Source organism: Cyrtonyx montezumae, unplaced genomic scaffold, assembly GCF_038088225.1.
Source record: "Cyrtonyx montezumae isolate F1298 unplaced genomic scaffold, pur_monq_1.0 scaffold_17, whole genome shotgun sequence".
NCBI classification, from domain to species: Eukaryota; Metazoa; Chordata; class Aves; order Galliformes; family Odontophoridae; genus Cyrtonyx; species Cyrtonyx montezumae.
In genome coordinates, this window is record NW_027071903.1 from 16,204,114 (window position 1) to 16,223,402 (window position 19,289).

The 19,289-nt window shown below is 46.4% G+C and overlaps 1 protein-coding gene across 1 annotated transcript; it reads left to right on the top strand.

The window, feature by feature from the left end:
• The first annotated feature begins 866 nt into the window (after positions 1 to 866).
• On the top strand, positions 867 to 16,680 carry LOC136047223 (heat shock factor protein 4-like). The gene is made up of 14 exons (XM_065734280.1): positions 867 to 989; positions 3,277 to 3,385; positions 4,151 to 4,278; positions 5,220 to 5,344; positions 6,686 to 6,761; positions 8,243 to 8,307; positions 9,383 to 9,482; positions 9,772 to 9,896; positions 11,514 to 11,738; positions 12,468 to 12,573; positions 12,930 to 12,995; positions 14,041 to 14,128; positions 15,257 to 15,466; positions 16,632 to 16,680. Exons 1-13 carry the CDS (start codon positions 867 to 869, stop codon positions 15,451 to 15,453), a joined length of 1,533 nt encoding a protein of 510 aa, XP_065590352.1. The 3' UTR covers positions 15,454 to 15,466; positions 16,632 to 16,680.
• The last annotated feature ends 2,609 nt before the right edge of the window (positions 16,681 to 19,289 follow it).

Below are 19,289 nucleotides of genomic sequence, written 5' to 3' on the forward strand. Positions count from 1 at the left end.
TCACTGCATTGTTAATATTTCTTAAGAGAATCAACAGTGTTTACAGTTTTTCCTGTCACCTTACAGTCAACAGCAAATGGCAAGGGTATCATGCCTCTGAAGTAGGACGTGTGTGTTGGTTGGTTGTGCCAAGGATTCTGATGAACTGTGTTTTGAAGAGAAGCTGCTGATTTGAAGTGGTCCTGGCATAAAGCTCCCTTTGCAAGCACATATTTAGAGCAATCTAAAGGATTTTGAGCGATAATAATAAAAAGTGTGTTTTCTTGTATGTTACGTGTGCAGCTGTTTTCATCAGTCACTTTTCTCAGCCAAGAGCCAAATCAGTTCTCCTGGTGGATGAGACCTGTAGCCAAGCCAACTTACAGTTCTGCCTTTTCAAAACCTGGCCGAAGACATGCAGCTCTGGGATCTGGCCAGGCTGTGCTCATCTCCACTGGCCAGCTTCTGGGGCAAGAAAATTCCAAAATAACAACTATTTGAGTGCTTGGACAAGCACAGTGCTGCAGGGCTGGGTGCCCCGCAGGCTCCTGGTGGGTGGATTTGCTCTGCAGCCTTGCTAACCTCCTGGTACAAGGTGCGTGGCACGTGTTCCCTCTGCATGACGCTGCGTATTTATTCACAGCTCTGTGAGATCAGCTGCAGTGCATTTTCATTCTGTGTATTGTTCTCTGGGGCTGGTGATGCCATTGCATTGTGCTGAGTTTTTACGAGGGAGAGCAGCACTGCTGATGTGACTCCCAGGGAGCCCACTTTCTACCGGCCTGGGATAAAATTCAGTGGTTCATTCTGTGTTGGACACACATGCGTGCAGGGGAGCTGGCACTCTGACAGCAATGGGGGCAGTGTAGCTGGGACATCGGAGAACTATGCAGGACTCACCCAGTTCCCTGGTGATGGATGGCTACTCCAGCAATGTACCAGCCTTCCTAACCAAGCTCTGGACGCTGGTGGAAGATCCCGAAACAAACCACCTCATCTGCTGGAGTACGGTATGTGCAGCCCATGCTAGGTTCCACTCTGAGTGCTTTAAGGGGTGTTAAAACCAAATCCTCTAAAAGATACAGACTCTTTAGGAGAGAATAGGTCTTCACCTTGCTTCAGTTCCAGTTTTCTGGAAAAGGTGCAAAGCTGTTAAAGGAATTGAGTGATGGTTGGGTGATTTCACAAGCATCTCTTGGCAGCCCTTCACCAGTGTCATGGTAGCAGGGTTAGGGTTAGGCTGCCATAAGGAGCCTTCAGACCACAAGCTGAGGAAGAGCTTTACTCACCTTTTCAGCTAGTTCATGTGGTGGCTGTGGTGATGCGTATTTGTACCACTTCTCTAGTGGTAGATCGGTTTGGTTTGGTTTCTTATTTGTCTCTGGGGCTTTAATTGACTTAAGTGCAGTCAGTGGGTAAAAAGTCCCTCTTGTAGAGTGTTTAGAAACCACGTTGTGTTTTTGACCTGAGTAAGGCTTGCTGCGAATAACACTGTGATTTTGTCTCCAGCAGGGAGCTATCAGATAAGTTGTGTACATAAACATGGTCTCCAAAAGAAAGCATCTATTACAAAAGCAGATTTAAAGGGAGGGAGAAAAGTGTGAGACAGTATTTTTGCCATGTGCTTTTGTCCAGTACAGCTTTCATTCAAAACCTGTGATAGAATTTAAGCTGTTTAGTTATTCAGGGCTTTCTGAAGTTGGTAGTACGTGGCCATACCACTTGGAACCACTGTGTTTTAAGTAACGACTTTCTAACTAGATATCAATACATGTAAACAGTCCCCTCTCTGTTGTATGTGCAGTATTCCCGATGTTGGTTTCAGGTCAGCTGTCATTTTGGACCTTCCATCATGATGCTCTGCTTTCCTGCAGCCAGACGTTGACTTACAGATATCTTCTTGGGTGAGGCATCATTAAGGTTGGAAAAGAACTCTAAGATCATCTGCAGAGGTCTGAGATTCCCTTGTTGCATCCTTCTCTTCTCCTTGTCAGTGCTGTTAGAGCTGAGGGGCTGCAAAACTTTCCTAAGATTTCTGGATGTAATCAGAGCTCTTGATAAACAGGACCTGTAAGGAGTAATTGAATAAACCTTTGCATGGCACAGGATATCTGCCCTGTGGGTCTGTCAAAACCAGCTGGGATAAACATCTGCCAAGACTGGTGAGCAGATTGTTAGTGAATGTCCTATGCACTTGGCCAGTTTTGCTTCTGCTCTGTGCAGCAAGGATCAATAGGAAAGATTCTGGTGATGGTCAAAGGGCACTGTTGAGGCAAGAAGGAGGGTTGTCTGTTGTGAGCATGCAGGGTTAATTGCGAGAGCAGGCAGAAGAAGCCTGTGTGGGCCTGCTGTTCCAAGCACAGTGGGAATTGGCACTGTATGCCAATGGGAGTGTAGTGGCATGCAGAGCAGGCTGGGTGGTGGGTGCATGGTGGGACTCAGGTGAAAATGCATTGCCAGTTCTGTCCCTTAAGAAGGTGATGTGGGTTTGTATTTGCAGAACATTTCGGGGCAGCTGCAGTGCAGCATGTCTGCCAGGCCCTCTCTGCAGCAGCTTACCTGCCAGCAGGAGAGAGGCCAGCAGGGGAGATGTGGGCTTCAGTGAGCCTGTCTGTCCCAGCCTGGTTTGCTTTGTTTTGGAGTCATGAATCCTGGCAATACATCCTCAGAAATGTCTTTTAGCAAGTTCAAATGCATGTTGCTAACCTGAACTGTCAGTACAATCGTTAAAACTTTATGCCATAATTCAGCCAAGTTTGTGGCTGCCCTCGTGACTGTGTGCTTTCAGAAATAACCCAGAGAAGGTGTGTAGAGCTTCTGTCAGTGCGGTATCCCCAGAGATTTCATGTCGTGCCATGTTCTTGTGCCACGTCTCCAGGCAGTGCTCCCTCCAGGGCCCCTGTGCTCTGGAGCAGACAGTTCACAGCGTGAACCTGTGCCTGCGCCTTCATCGATTATAATGGCAATTTCCACTTTCCAAGACTTCTCCAGACATAAGTTTCTTTCTGTGAGGTCCACACAAGAAAGGGCAGCAATCGTGAGCTGTGAGCACTTGGGATGTAAAAACCTGTAGATTTTTTCTCACATCTGGGGTTCTGAACAAGCAGTCAAAAAGGATGAAAAACGTGGCTGTGCCAGAACTGAAAGGGGAACGTTGTTCACCGAAAGTTGTTGTCACTCTTCACAGCTTCAAGGTGACAGAGCATGACTAGTCCTGCTGTAGGACTCAAAGGAACCACCTCCTCCTGGCCTTCTCCTACAGTCTTCTGACTGCCTCTGTCCTTATTGCATTTGCAGAACGGCACCAGCTTCCATGTGTTTGACCAAGGACGCTTTGCCAAAGAGGTGCTGCCCAAGTACTTCAAACACAACAACATGGCCAGTTTCATCCGGCAGCTGAACATGTGTAAGTTCAACTTGCATGGGTCTCATGGGATACAGGGAGAGGGAGAGAGAGAGCAAGGCTGGGATGGGAAGGACAGAAGGGAGTTGTAGATAGAAACACTGGGAGCCCACGTATGCACATTACTGTGACGTTATGATTCTATGATTCTGTGATTATTGATTTTGCCAAAGAAGACATTCCTCTTAGATACCAGTGAAGTGATCTTGTGTAGAAGATCTATGGATTTTTCCGTGGCTTCTACCATGGCATTTCTGTTAGATTCAGTCATAAGCTGTGGCTAAGAAATTTCAGCTACCAGGTTATCTGCTTTCCTTGATCAATTTGATGTCCATACGGGGCTTTTTCTGGCAGCTCACTACCATGAAATCTCCCTCGAGACAGCTTCCTCTGATTGTAGCATGCCCAGCTAAGGTCGGACAGCATTTCACCCAGCAAACCTTGCTAATTGGACACGTTCACCCCTCAGCAGAGGTTTACACATAGCTGTTGGCGACACCTAGACCCTGTTTGTATGAAATATACTTTTCTGAAGTGCTACTTCCTTTCAGTGACAGTCTGTATGTTCCTCAGTGAAGTTTTCCCTCTGCAATTCAAGCGTACAATAGCACTGTTGTGAATACGAGGCCAGTCTTGAGGAGGGGTAGATGTGGTGTAGAAACCTTTCTAGAACTTCAAAGAGGTATATGACGTAGATTTCCCTCACTTCTGGAGGCCAGGAGGAGAGCATGGGCCCACTGACTTTTCACCCACACCCTTTCCATGCAGATGGCTTCAGGAAGGTGGTGAACATTGAGCAAGGGGGGCTGGTCAAGCCTGAGCGGGATGACACTGAGTTCCAACACCTATGCTTCCTTCAGGGCCATGAACACCTCCTGGAGCACATCAAGAGGAAGGTGAGGAGTTTGAAACTGTGACTGAGATGTGTTCATTGCACGGATTCTACCACAGCTGCTTTCCTGTCTTGATAGCTCCCCAAAGGCAAATTTGGGGTTTTTTTTGCAACGTGGATTGGCATGCTGTGGACTTCTTGGCATGACTCAAACATCACCTTGCAATGTGCTTCCTAGCCTGGGCTGTATGTTCTGCTGGGGCAAGGGTCCTCTGAGCTCAGGGCTTGGCTTTCACCAGCTGTTGGTTTGTTTTGCCCTGTTGCCCATTGCCCTGTTGCCCAGTGCCACAGATCTTTGTGCTGCACAGCCAGGGTTGCTTCTGACTGCTCTCTCATTTTGAATCATCTCCTTTTCTAGATCAGTATGACAAATCTCTTCCTGAATCTCCCAGCACTCCCCTCCTGTTGCTTCAGAAGCTATAACCTACTCCTGTCAACTGTTTACTGTCTTTTAACCTGTTTGTGGCCTCCAAAAAGGGCTGTTCTCTCACTGAATTAGCATATTGACTTCAGAAAGTAACTACAACAAAAACATCATGGAAATCCAAGTGTAATATATCAGTTCAAAGCAGCTCCTTAGGCTTAGTTCTGTAAAGAACAAGGTTTGATTTGGGGTCTCTAAAACTATACAAAATTGAAGGAGTTAAGACTTAGTTCACTGCTTTCCTGTTCCTCAAAGTACCTTTTTTTCCAAGCTGATTTTGAATACATACCCAGTGGACAATATCCTGCCAACAGCCCTCTGTAAGGAAGCACTTTTCCTGCACTTTGCTGCATTTTATCTCATTGGCCCTTGCAGTAATACCCAGACTCTTGTGAACATGTCGCCTGCCTGTGTATGCCAGCATACCAGTCTGGCCTTGGGAGTCCTGCCCCTGAGCCACAGCCATCATCCACAGCCCTTCTGGAGGTGGTGAAGTCCACCTCTGCTTTTTTCTTCCTTAGGTGTCAGTAGTAAAAAGTGAGGAGACCAAGATGCGCCAGGAGGACCTCAGCAGGTTGCTGTACGAGGTACAGATCCTGAGAAGTCAGCAGGAGAACCTGGAGTGCCAAATGCAGGACATGAAGCAGTGAGTTGAACCCTACTCAGGCTGCTTCTTTGTAGGCATTGGCTTCTTGAGAGATGGTCGTGGAGAGTGCTTGAAAGGAGGAACCTAGCACAGCTGCTTGCCAGGGAGCACGTACTGAGCTAAGAATCTTCTCTTTGCTTAAGTATCCTCTTTGAACAAAATGAGTTTGTATTATTTATGTATCTTCTCAGCAGTAAGTATAAACAGAGAAAACGCTGATGCATGAATGTGTCTTCAGAGTGCTGCACTAGGGCCTGCTGCATCTGAACAGCTGACCTTTGTTTTGATCAGAGGGACTAGATCTGCTGAGATAACTTGTGGATTTCTGTGCAGAGCTCCCAGTGAGCTACAGTGTACAAATCAATCCTTAGCCTCTCTGTCTTCTACAACAGGTAGACGTTTTCTCTTCATCCATATTTTCCTTTTACAGATGAGATAAGCACAAAGGAAGCCACACAGGAAGGATGAGTATTGGAGACTGACATAACTGAGTTTTCTCCAGATAGAAGTGAAGGCAAAAGGAGATATGCGACACAATTTTAAACCTAGAAGAGGCTTTGGCAGAAATGCAGCAGTACCACATCCAACGATTTAAAGTCAGAAATCTATCCCTGTTATCCTCTACATTTAATACATATGACCAGCCAAAAGAATGTGTGGACGTGAGCAGCTGTAGTAGGTGTAGCTGTAGGACCCTCTCTCTGTTGTGTAAGAGCAAGAAAGGTGTATGTAGTACTTCTTGCATGTGGTCACCTGAACTCCCAGCCACCTGAGTGTGATAGCTAATCCTTCAATCCTTCTTTAATTTATAATGCTTCTCACACTTAGCATGTGTGTGAAACCACACTATGAAATCCAGGTACAGTAGAAATAGAAGTTTTGCTCTAGGCTTGTTTCTTAACTTAATTTTCAAGGAATTCCAGCAGGGACTACTGCTGTACAAGCTGCTATACGGGGGTAGCTACTTTGCTATTTCAGTCCACAGACATTGTATTCCCAGCTGTAGCATCAATCCACACTAGAAAGACTATTACCACCTAAAGGATGTGTAATGTGTAAAAAAAATTCCACAAAAAAACCCAAACATGCCCTCCTGCTACTCTCCTGTATATATGGTGGCTTCTCTTTATTTGTTTCTCCTCCAAACTTTGGTCTATAGTTCTGAAATTGAGGGAAAACAAGGAAAGGAATCATGTGACTGTAGCTGGGACATCTGCAAGGTGCCGAAGTCTGCAATGACCCAACATGAGACTTTGCTGAGCTGAGTGCTGTGCACTGTGGCAGCACCGTGGGCTGTTGGGATGTTTCTGTGCTTACAGGACATTTCTGTTTCACTTTCAGGCAAAATGAAGTCCTCTGGAGGGAGGTTGTTTCTCTACGGCAAAACCACTCACAGCAACAGAAGGTGATCAACAAGGTAGTGATCATATGAACCAAAACTCATGTGGTCTGCACAGTGCATGTCCTGCTCTGATTTTTTTTGCCCCATCATCTTCTCCACACTCTGTGATACCACAGTTTGTGTGTTTTCCTTTCTTTCTAGTTGCACGATGCTCCCACATGTCCCATGTGCCATGATCATTGCGTGGAGCAACTTTTGCTCTGAGATTTTCATTTTGCTGCCAGTCCATGATGTGATGTTAGGAACCACTCTTCCATCCAAGTCCCAAGCAGGAGAGCACAGCCCACACTGACTGCCCTGTGTGATACCATCCTTGTTTTGGTGGTATTGGCACTGACTGTTCTGTATGATACTGTCCTTTGTTCTGGTTGTGTTGATGTCTTCTGGCTTCCCAAGCCTTTTCTCCCCACACTGCTAGCACTGAAGCAGCAGCAGTAGAACTGGCTAGCCCTTTCTTCAGTAGTCATCTTCAGCATTTTGACAAGTTAAAGGAGCTATCTCCCTTAAACTCTAGTGTGATCTGCTTGGAAAAGGACTCTCCAGTGGCTCCAATATGGTGCTGATGTGACTGAGCATGTCACATTTTTCAGTGCCCCTGAGCCATGTTCTGACCCTCACGTGGCATCAGTCATAGGACTGGATAGAAATGCATGAGGCTGTCCAACCTTTCTCCAGCTCTGAGGCTGGACCAGTCACTCTGCTCATTGTGGAGGCATTTATGCAATTCTGTTTTGTTACATTTAGCAGTGAGTAAGATACAACTGTGTTATATCATAATAATGCTCTCTTTGTTAGGAGTTCAAAGCAGAGCTTTAGCTAGAGCTGATTTGGGAATATGTTGCTAAGTGATTCTTCTCCCATCCTGCATCGTACTTGTACCTTTTATCAGCACTGAACTTCACAGGGCTGAAACACTCAACCAGAAGAGCAGAGGCCTCTCTCCAGTGTCTCCTCTGGGAGGTTTCTTCTTTCACTTGCAAAGTCCTTATTAGATCTTATGGAGCCTTTTTTAAAGGGCTCTGAAAGGCCAAGTCTCACTGAAATCACAGAATCATTAAGGTTGGAAAAAGACCTCTAAGATCTTCTAGTCCAACCGTCCACCTGCCACAAATATTGCCCACTGACCACATCCATCAGTGCCACATCTCCATGGTTCTTGACCACCTCTGGGGGACGGTGACTCCCTGTCCCTGGGTAATCTGTTCCACTGTTTGCCTGTGTGCCCCTACAGGCATGGTTATCCACTGGATCGGGCTCCTGGAGTTCTGCATGCATCGTGCTGAGAGCTCTGAGCATGTGCACCCTGCAGCTTTTGTGCACAGTGGGCTAACGTTGTCCTGGAGTCCTGTTTTGGGCTGCGTCTTGGAATTTGGCTCCCGTTATTTCATGTCTGCTCCCAACTTTGGGCTGGTGTCAGGAGGGAGGGATGTGTGATATGGGAACAGAGAATGCTGAATCACTGATGATTAACACTGGACTGTGATGTCTCCTGACAGCTGATTCAGTTTCTGTTTGGCCAGCTCCAATCAAGCCCCGGCAGCACTGGGATAAAGAGGAAGCTGTAAGTATCTGGGTGCGGGGTGTACACTCACAGACCCATAATGCTGTCCCCTTGCTAAAAGCACAAGCTCAGCTCGCACAGGCAGGCGGTCACCGGACCAGGCACCATGGGGATGGGAAATGAATGAGCTTAACTGCCGAGTCAGACCTGCTGACATGCCCCATTCAGTGGCCTGTAGAGAAGTACTGTGTCAGCTCATGACCTTTATTTGGGAAAGATGGGAACACTCAACGGTGGGAGAAGGGCAGGGCCCCTGGGCTAGTCCTACGGGCAACCATTTTCCCACTTGTTATTAATGGGAGCAGGGCTGGGCAGTTGTCATACACCACTGCTGTGAAAAAAAAAGCAAACCATTAGTGAGAAACTGTGCTGGAAGGAGCAGAAGAGCACAGAACAATTGGCACAGCACCTGTGTTGGCCTCTTTACAAAGAGGGATACCGCTGATGCTACCCAGCTGCAGTTTGCATGATGCTGTGTGTGTGTTAATTGAGCTTCTGTTTCCTTGGAAACACTAAGGCCTGTCTCCAAAGCACCTTAGTGCAATGCATGTGCTCGTAGCACTGTGCATACCTGTGTCTAAGGCTGCAGAACAGAAGTCCAGAACAGAAAAATGCATAATTAAGCTTGTAAACCATTCCAAAATTATTTGTGCAAAGAGGGGTCTGGGAACTCTTGGAGGACATATCCTAAGCTTCAGGTTTGCATCCTCCACAGCAGTTCTGATTGTAGGGACAGGTATTTCTTCCTCATTTCTTCCTCATATTTCATCATTTCTTCCTCACATGGGAAAGAAGTTGTGCTCTATGTACTTCACTCTCCTCTTTCAAGTAATATCTGTAAGACCCAGACCTTTTCTCTGTGTGGCTGCTAAGGGCACTTCTTAATGGTGATGTCCTCTGAGACCACCACTCCCCTTCTTGTTCTGTAACACTGAACACTGGTGTGCATTACAGCCGAGGAAATACAGAATAGCTGGGGAACCAGCCCTTGGCTGACAGCTGTTGCTTGTAAGAGCAGCCAGGGATTGACCAATTAGTGCATACCAGGACAACAAACCTCTTGTTTTTCTTCCAGGTCTCCGATGCTTGACAATGGCTTGTCCACTCCTCAGGTGTCCAAGTTCAGCCGGCATTTGTCTGTGGACGCCCTCCACGATGCCTATTTCATACAGTCGGTGGGTATACTTCGGGAGGTTTCTGTGGCCAAGGAGGGGAGAATGTTTGAAGCAATAGTATGGTTGCTAGAGTAAAGAGTTTGGCCAGAGTATAGCAGTGAAGAAGAGGTTTGCAAAGCGGAGCGGCGTTCACCAGGTGCCTGCTTGGGCAGGAGTTCTGGAAGATGGAGCTGGATGAAACCAGCAAGCTGCCTCTCTCCTTCTTGGGCCCACGGAGACCCAGCTGACTTACTGGTGCTCTTTACTGACTCAGAAAGAGAAATCTGTTTTCCCTTTGCTTTCCCCTTAGCCATCGACAGAACCCGCCCCCTGTTTGCATAGCCCTGCGGTGGCTGCAGGACCCATCATATCCGATGTTACTGAAGCATCATCATCCAGCATAATAAATATGCAGTCTCCTCCTGATAATGACAGGTAAACACAGAGAGAATGGGGTATATTGGGGCTTGTTGAGGAAGTCTCCTCTTAGTTTTGACAAAGAAGCAACCAAATCAAACTCTACATCTTTCTGCTAACGAGAACAGAAGGGTTGCATCGTGACTTCCGACATTTGATATCTTTTCTGTGAAGAGGTCCCAGTGACATAAGAATTGAATGCAGGGGCATTTCAGTTCTTATCTCTTCCTGCCGCAGACGTGCAGCATATTTGGGGCTGGTATCAGAACAGCTACGCAGCGATGTCAGTGGAAACTAAACAGACTGGTGAGTCGTGAAAACAGTTTCTCAGGCATAGAGGCAAGAAAAATTGACCCTAGAAACTACATGTATATCTACCTAATAATTGAGATCATCCCCATAAAAGTAGCTGGAAGCGTTTAGTGAGCTCCAGTTAAAAAACTGTGTGCTGAAAGGCATTTCTGAAGCAGAAAGAAACTCATGTAGCCTTCAACTGTTGTTGCTCTCAGCTTATTTCTGAGTGCCATCTGGCGGCCTCTGATTTGTGCTGTGTCTGCGTGGCTCTTCAGGAGTGTGAGGCTGCAGAAAGGTGAGCTTCTGCCAGGAGTTTAGGATTCACAAGAAGAAAATCTGATCTAAAAACAAATGCTGGGGAAGGCTGTGTTATGTCACATACCATCCATATGTGGGACGTGTTCATGTGCTGTCTCACAGAGGAGATGGTCTGTCAGGGCTGTAAAATAATACTATTTTGTGTGGCTTCCCATGTTGGTATGCATGCCACTGGCTGCAGCTGTGCAGCTTCGCAGGGAGCTGGAAAGTTTTCTGTAAGTGGCATGGAGTAAGTTTTGACATGGAAAGTTGTAATGTTTGAGCCTCTAGTGTCATACTGGAGGAATAGAATGGTAGGAGTAGAATGGTAGGAATAGAGTGGAGTGCTCCCACTGCAAAAGGGCAAACCTCTGCTTCCAAACAAGTTACTGTCTAGCTGAGGCTGTCTGATCTCAATGGCTTCTTCTTTGAATCCTGCATGGCCACAAGATCCTGACCTGTGTCACTAGGGTTTCTGGGTAGCTCATTGGTCCAATGCTGGCTCCAGATGGTGAGGTCTTGCCGATCCCATTCCTATTTCCAGGGTGGAGACTTCTTATCTGGAGGCCCTCTCTAGCTAGTGACTTCTTACCTGTATTGAGTGCAGTACTCATCTGAAGAGTGATGAATGTGTGAAAGTGTATTTTCTGTATTTGCAAGACAATCTACTGGGGTAAATTCATTATAACCATGACTGACATAGTCACTGAAGACATTCCAGCTGAGCATTTTTCTGATCATAGAATCACAGAATCATAGAATCATCAAGGCTGGAAAAGACCTCCAAGATCATCCAGTCCAACCATCCACGTACCACCATTTCTCAGTAAACTATGTCCTTGAGTGCAACATCTAAACATTTCTTGAACGCCTTCAGGGACGGTGACTCCACCACTGTCCTGGGCAGCCCGTTCCAGCCTCTTTACAGCCCTTCTGTGTAGAAAGACCTTACTGCACATCAATTTCCAGGTATTAGCAGCTCCTGCTGCCCTTCCCAGTGATGTGGAGCAGTGTGTGTAGGGATAAATGTTGTCTCCACTGCAGGGAGAAGTGCCTTATGCTGATCAAGGAGGAGCCAGCAAGCCCGGGTATGAATGCCACTGCTGAACATGATGTCCCACTCTCTGGCTGCCGGGCCTGCCCCGAGCCCCCTGTGCTTCCAGTTGCCATGGTGCAGTCTGTCCTGGAGGGCAAAGGGAGCTGCAGTATGCCCCCCCCAGGAACCTCACAGCTCCCCGAGAGGAGAGGCAGGAGGACACTGCTGGACAGGTGAGGGGGAGAGCTGCAGCCCTGTGTGATCCACAGCTCTTCCCATTACCAAGGGTATGGGAGGCTGACTTTAATCACCTGGTGCAACTGGTGAGCTCCGTTCTGCACCCAGGAGGGTTCTCTCACTTGTTGGCTGTCATCCCTGGCCCCTTCCTGCTCCATTGGGGCCTATTTCTGGGATTAATGCAGCTGAAATTACGTGAATCAAGGGTGACAGTGGGCTCTTGGTTTTCTAAATGTTATTTAGAACCACAGAACTGCTAAGGCTGGAACAGACCTCTGAGATTCCTGAGTCCAACCCCAGCCCATACCCACCATGCCCACTGCCCACATTCCATGGCTCAGTTCAGCTGGCTGTCAGATCACAGCCCTGGATCCTTTCCCTCTGCACAGCTTTCCAACCACTCTGCCCCAACACCGTAGCAATGCGTGGGGATGTTGTGACCAGAATGCAGAACCCAGCACTTGGTCTTGTTCAACCTCATCCAATTGACCTCGACCAAGTCGATGTCATCTGCAGTCCTTCCGAGGGTGCACTCCATCCTCTTGTGCAGATCATCAGTAAAGTCATTAAACAGGACCAGCCCCAGCTTCGACCCCTGGGGATCACCATTCATGTCTGGCTGCCAGCTGGATTGAGCTCCATTAAAATATATGTAGGATGCTTAGCTCTGCTTTATATCCATGCAAGTCTCATCTATGGCACTGTTTCCTTTCATCTTCCCTCAGAACAGATATTTCAGACCCACTGGAGGGCCCTGACTGGAACCTGGAGGGGCTGCAGCTGCTGCTGAGGAGCCAGCAGTATGGCCTGGAGCCTGCTGGCCTTCTGGATGTGAGTGCAGCCTTGGGCAGCAGTGTGGGGCAGTGGGGAGGGATCCGGTGGGACTGTGGGACTATGGGATGGATGGGGCTGTGGGATGGATGGGGCTGTGGGGTGGATGGGGCTGTGGGGTGGACAAACTGTGGTGCTTGTTCTCAAGTAGCCCTCTGCCACTGGCTCAGATGGTTTCTGTTTCCTATGTCTTGTTAGGAGGTGTTTTCCTGTTACTGACACACTTTTCTCTCTCAGTGCAACTGAGAATAAATTGTAGAACTGTACCCCCAGATCACAGCTCCCTTCCCCAATTGCTCAAACTTCTGCAAAATTGATGTGTGTTCCATGCCCTCATAGTGTATCTTTCCAAACAGGTCTTCAATCCCAACTTGGCAATGAGTGAGTGCAATCTGGCTGAAATGGAAGCTGGTCTGTCCTCGGTAAGAGATGGGTTTCTGAGATAACTATGATGTAAACATGTGGCAGAATTTCCTGTAGGCAGAGCTTGGACCTAGCTGAAGAAATGCTGTGGTGTAGCCAGAACAGAGACTGTGGTAATACACGCACACAGAAGAAATGAGGAGAAATTTAGTTTGGTGTTATTTGTTATTTGTTGATTTGATGCAGAGATTCCTAAAGTGAATATGGTGATTAAGTAAAAAGGGAAGGAGGTGTGAGGTTCCTGACTGCTTTTCTGCCCTGCTTGACTAGGGTTGGTTTCTCAGAGCTCTCCCTGCCAGCTGGGTGGGATAAAGATTGGGTGTTTCTGCCACGTCTGTGGACATGCAAAGCACAATCTATTCTAATGAAACACCAGAAGTCTCTAAACCTCCATTGTGATATCACTTGCCCTTATAGGTTTGGGTTCAATAATTCAGAACTTACTAGGTAATCCCATTCCTGAGGGTCTCTGCAGAGACAGGTAGGATTTGCAAGTCTTGGCAGCAAGGGGGAGGTCTCTTAAAATGGATTGCTGAGAGGAAGCTGCAGTACTCTGCTTCAGTCCTCACGTCTGCTGAATTTCACAGCAGCTAAGGGTGCAGCCTTCCCTCAGCCTTGTGAGTCCTGCAGAAAACTATGAATGTACCAGAACCTGTGATTACTGTCTGCAGCACGTCGCACCTCAAAGCATAGTACAGCTGAAAGCTGTTTTTACTTAAGGATAACCACAAGCAAATGGAAAGAAAAAATATTTTTGTGTTTGTTGCTGGCTGCAGAAGATTGTGGGCTTTTTTCTTGTAGCAGCCCAGTGAGTGTAGCCACAGCAGCTCCAGTCTGGCCTCCTCATGTGACATAAGCTTCAGTGCTAACAGGGGATTGCATCTCTCAGCAGATGATTTTGGAAGAGGCAGGGTGGGGAGCACAGCACATGTTGCTGGCAGATGGTACACAGAATGAAGTGCTGATTGTCAGAAGTGGCCTAGTTCTAACAAGCTGTCCTGTCCTTGTATAATTGTACATTGTAGTTTGTATTTTTGCATCAAGATGCAGCGACTCACAGCAGATCTGGAGAAGAACGCAACTGAGCTGAACTCAAAAGTGTTTAACCCATCATTCAGCAGTGACTGCCCAGGTAGGAACACTGGCAACTCTTGCAGACTTGGGAATGGGGTTGTAATGAAGGTGCTGAGACCAGCACTAACCATGTGCCACCTGGAGTGTCATTTCATTTTCATGATTGCCATCAGCAACAACTACTGACAGTTTCTGAGAAGAGGCAAGAAATAAATTGAGGTTAAATGTAACCAAATGACCTCTGTTCCTGCTTGGGTCCATATCAAATCTGTCATTAGCTATGCACTGTTCTCTCCTGCCTGTTCCTTACCACCTGGGAGCAACATGGCAATCTAAGCGAACTGTAGGGGTGGAAAGAGTTGCATGGGCCGTGTTTCCTCTGGCTTCTGCTCCAGGGGTGATCCCATAGCTACCAGCAACATCTCTCTGTTCCACCAGACTCTTTTACTGCTTCTCAAGGGAAATGTTCATCTGAACATGCCATCCCCCCTTAGCAATTCTGAAAAGGTGTGTCATTGACTTTTGGTAAGAATCCAGAAGTGCTTTCTTGGCCTTGGAATATTGATCTGTTATGATTTCCATGTGTATTTATCTGAACTAGTCCTGAAAGAAAGCTCTGTTAGCTTTGTTCAGGTGCCATTGCTACCTGCTCCAACTACTGCAGGGTTTTGATGTGTAGTTCAGAGTCTTCCAGCCTCCACCTTAAGCTCTGCATCTTTCATGACCAACAAAGGTATTAATGCCCAGTATCACTGGAGAGAATTACTCAGCAGGCTGGGACTGAACAGCACAGGGGGATCATCTCCTGTCTCCAAAGCCTTTCTTGTCCACGCAGGGTGCTGATGCTGGAATAATGAGGCAATTGGCGGAGGTCTCTTACTGCAAAAACAAGGAAAATGGACAGTTCTTGAGTGAAGAAGTTTCTCCTGCCTGCTTCTCATTGTCTCCTGGAAGGCATCTCAGTATTCAGGCAGAAGCCAGCAGGCAACCTGGAAAGACTTCCACAGATTTTAATGGGCTTTTGAGTGAGCCCATTGACTCAAGTGTTTCCAAGCACTTTTTGCTTTGATCAAGATCCTTCCCCTCCCAGTGCAGCAGAAATTTGCCCCTTTACAATGCTTCTTCCATAAGTGCTGTAATGTGCCTTCCAGAGACTGAGTTTTCTGTCATCTGTTTGCGTTTCCAGGGAAAGATGTCCTTCTTGAAAGCAACCAGCAGTTCCTCGCTGGCCATCAGTCAGTCTTCGGAAACGACATCATCAACTTACCTGAAAGTTCATCCCTGTATGTTCCATCTGAAAACATGGCTTCCTATCTGTCCTCTGTGGGTGTCCATGGGGATATCCCCTTAAACCTGAGCTCTTCAACTGATAACAACCAGTGATATCGCTAACAAGGTATCATCTCCCTTCCACCCACCCAAGCGTCCACAGGTTTGAATGTAAAGAAACAAAAGTGACTCAGAAACCTACAGGAGAATTGTTGTGCCCTTTCTTTTTGAGTAGATAGGAACGGCTGTTGCACTGCCCACCCTGCCCCTGGCTTTCAGTGTTTGCCCAGGATAACAGTTTCAGAACAAAATGCTGCTTCTGGTGCTTGTTCCTACATGGAGCAGGAAGGTGGTGGGAGCTGTTTTTCTTGAAAATGCTTTTACAAGTTTCAAGTTTTTTAAGAAAATTGGGGAGTGAAAAGTAGCTTGAAAGTTCATCAAGGACCTCATAGAACAAAGCAATCCCAGCTGGTGTCTGCGACAGCAAACTGTTGGATTTTAGTAGGGTGGCACAGGTCAGCTGATGCATTACCCTCTGAATGCCATTTTTTCAGTAGAAAATTAGTTTTATGTGCCAGACCAGTGCTCTAAAAATATTCTTTTATTACCTATTTTTTGTTTCTGGTGGGATGTATTTCTGCCTCTCCCTAATCTTCCCAGGATGAACAGGAACATGAAGGTCCCTCAGGGTGTGCTGAAGATAGTTTCCTGAGTGATCACTCCAAGAAGTTGAGTGATCACCCTACAACATCCCATCCCGAGTTGAAAGGGTTGTTGGTTGTTTTTTCCCTGTTTTATCTTCTATGACATAAAGGCAGGGCACTCCATGCTTTAATTCTTATAGTAAGGGATGGAGTCTCCTGCACACAGTTTTTTATTTTCAAAGAAGACTGGTGCACTCCTGGGAGAAGTAGTTCATGTCCAGTCCAGTGGGATTTCTCCTTGGCCTTGACCTGCTCTATTTCCCCTGAAGATGTGCCTGTAGGTTTATTAATGTATGAAATCTGATGAACCAGTTTAATTGATTGGAGCCCCTTTTTAGGACTCTCAGCTTCAGGTACCTTCTCAGTGTCAAACTGATGCAGAAGAGTTACTCCACCGTGTCCCAGTGACTTTCCTTCTGCCCTTTGTTCCTCTGAAACCAGCCCCTACAGGCCAATTTAAGCTTCTTTCATGTGGTTTCTGATGGCTGAGTTTCTCAACAAAGCAGAGCTTTGGTTTTTTATGCTGTAGCACTAATGAGAACATATTATTTATCTCAGTATCCTCTAGTTGAATTGCTTTTCCTTAAGGAGACTACCCAAATGCAGTGGGACAGACCCAGGAGATCCACCTCAGGCCTTCCAAGGGCTTAGACAGGGAGCTATAAGCCATGCCAACACCATCTGAAGAACTGCCTTGCCAACTTTCATTACAGCGATGATTCTTGGTACTATATCATATTCCTGAGCATCTAGAGTGGTCAAGCAGCATCCACCCAAAAACAGAGTTGATCAGGTGAATGCGGGCTAAAAATATCCTAAATTAGACATGCATGTTTTAAATGTACTTTCCTCTCACTGCCCTTTGCTCCATCCATTTGTCAGTGTGTGAACTGATGAGAACAATTCAGACACTCATTTTCGCCAGCTAGCTGCTGTGAGGGGCCGTCACTGCCCTGGAGGCACTGTCTTGGCAGAGTGATGAATTCAGAACTTCTGAATTAATTTCATCCACTGTTTGTCCATTCAGGGCTGAGGGAAAAACCTGGCAGCCCCCACTGGCCTGGTATTTAGATCGTGTTCTTGAGCGTAGCATGGACAAAGTTTCTTTTTTGGCAGATCTGTGCTTAGAGGGTTTGTCTAGATCAGCTCACTTCCCACCGTACTCCATCACTTCCAGCAATGGAGAGCTGTGGAGTTGCAGTCTGCTTGCTTCCTTTCTCCTGGGAAGCTGTGTCTTCTCACTCTCTTCTCACCTGACAGAATATGTCATCCTCGTTCAAGTTTTACATCTTGGAACCTTGACATCCTCAGTTCCTTCATGTTAGCACTGATTGTACATGGATCCAGTAGGGATCGTGACTTCAAACTTCTCAGTAGTTTTCCTTATTTTTATGAAGTCTGTCACATGCCTGAAGTCAGACACATGCTTGGATGCCTTACGGCACGAATGTCCAGTTGTGTTTGAAACACCAACCACCTCAGGAGAACTACTTGCAAGGAGGTGCAGACCGGGAGGGGCCTGGCACCGCCTGCAGCACGCAGCACTTCTCTGTGCTGCTCAGTGGCAGACTGCACACGCTGCACGCAGCCGCTCCTGACTGGTGCCTGGGCTTTTCTTTAGGCTGTTGGCTCTACTGTCAACATGAGCTTGGATCTTGATGGAGGGAGGGTAACTTCCAGGAGAGCGATGAGAGCCACTCCTGAAGAAGCAGGCTGGTGTACTTTGACTTTTTACATTGTTGAGTTTACCTGAAGGTGATGTGCTAAGACTGCATGTTTGTTTGTTTTGCACTATGCTGTACATTTGTAAAGTGTTACAGAAAACAATAATTAAATTGTTCTCTTTTTCTCATTTAGTCTTGTTCTGGCATTTTCTCACAATTTCCACTTTACCCCTTACTCTTCTCCCCCTTTCCATCTGAAGGGACTGGCAAGTGATGATAACTTTCTGAAATTTAACAGTGAACCTTGTGAGATGTTGCACTGGCGGACCCACTGATGGATTGTGATCATCTGTGTTGAAACTAATGTTGAACTTTGTAAGGAGAAGACTCCTGTAAGGCTGCTATAAGGCAGCCTGCTCTCCACAGGCACTTTGCTCACCCCTCGCCCTTCCTGAAGGCCAAAAAAGAGTTGAACAGCATGCCTTTGCTGATGGCAACTGGAAAATGCCTGAAGTTAAAGAAACCGTGCCACCATCCTTCATGTTCTGGCCGTGGTTGTGCTTTGTGGTTAGGAGCAGTGCTCTCACCACCAGATGGCACCGAAACCCTAATGGCTAACTGCATATATACGTCTTTTCAACGAAAGCATAGTGACTTTTCCTTGAAATGTGTGTGCCTATGAGGCCTGTACCATTCTATCTACAACAAACTGTCACAGATTTAAAGAAATATGAAACAAGATACTCAGCTGAACTTGGCCTAACAAAGTCACCTCGCTCCTCATGTTGCTGTTGTTGATTCAATCATAACGACAATGTCAGCTCGTGAAGGTGAGGCCACCTCCATTATCCTGCCACTAAGCAGTGTACAATAACCACTCTAATGCTAGGAAAATGTGAGCAATGAATGCCACGGCAGCAGAATTGGCCTGGAGTTGGCCATTTCTTCTAATTATTATTTATCGTTATTATTACTGTTATTATTGTAGTGTCACAGTGATCCTCACTTCCTTGAATTTTGTTCTCTACTTCAGTAGGAAAGTAAAAAACAAAAGGAGGGTGTTGTGGGGAAAGAGAACCCTGCAGGAGTTGCTTCCATTGCACTTTGGCACAAAACTACCACTGTGGAGTGAAAGAGAAGCTAGTGAACAAGGAATTGCTTTGGTCTGCTTTTTAATACCCAAATTATCTACCACTGACTGGCTGGTTATTTTCATTTCATTTCATTTCTTGTCAAGAGAAAAAAACATTAAAATGGCAGTCATCAGTAGATGCTTCACCAATATTACCTTCAAAGCTAAAATCATATTTTCCATGCTCAGACATTATTTCTACATTTGTTTTTCATAAACGATCACAATGTCTGTGAATATCTGATCCTTAAAATCTTGGTTTGTCATTAAAATCTACCCAGTGTAACATGTACTGGTAAGATGACAGGTTACTAGTAGAATATTTAGTTCAAATGACAGAAATGTGGTACAATATGGATTGAAACAACCTAAGTAAAACAAAACTGTAAGTTATATGAGAAACATTTCTAGAAGGATGCAGTGAAAAGGAAAGGACATGGCAAAGTGGAA

Bases quoted from the DNA above. Each gene is read 5' to 3' on its own strand.
- LOC136047223 (XM_065734280.1), top strand. From the start codon at position 867: ATGCAGGACTCACCCAGTTCCCTGGTGATGGATGGCTACTCCAGCAAT. The intron at 5,345-6,685 runs GTGAGTTGAACC...TTTCACTTTCAG, and splicing joins CAAATGCAGGACATGAAGCA to GCAAAATGAAGTCCTCTGGA. The intron at 11,739-12,467 runs GTGAGGGGGAGA...ATCTTCCCTCAG, and splicing joins AGGAGGACACTGCTGGACAG to AACAGATATTTCAGACCCAC.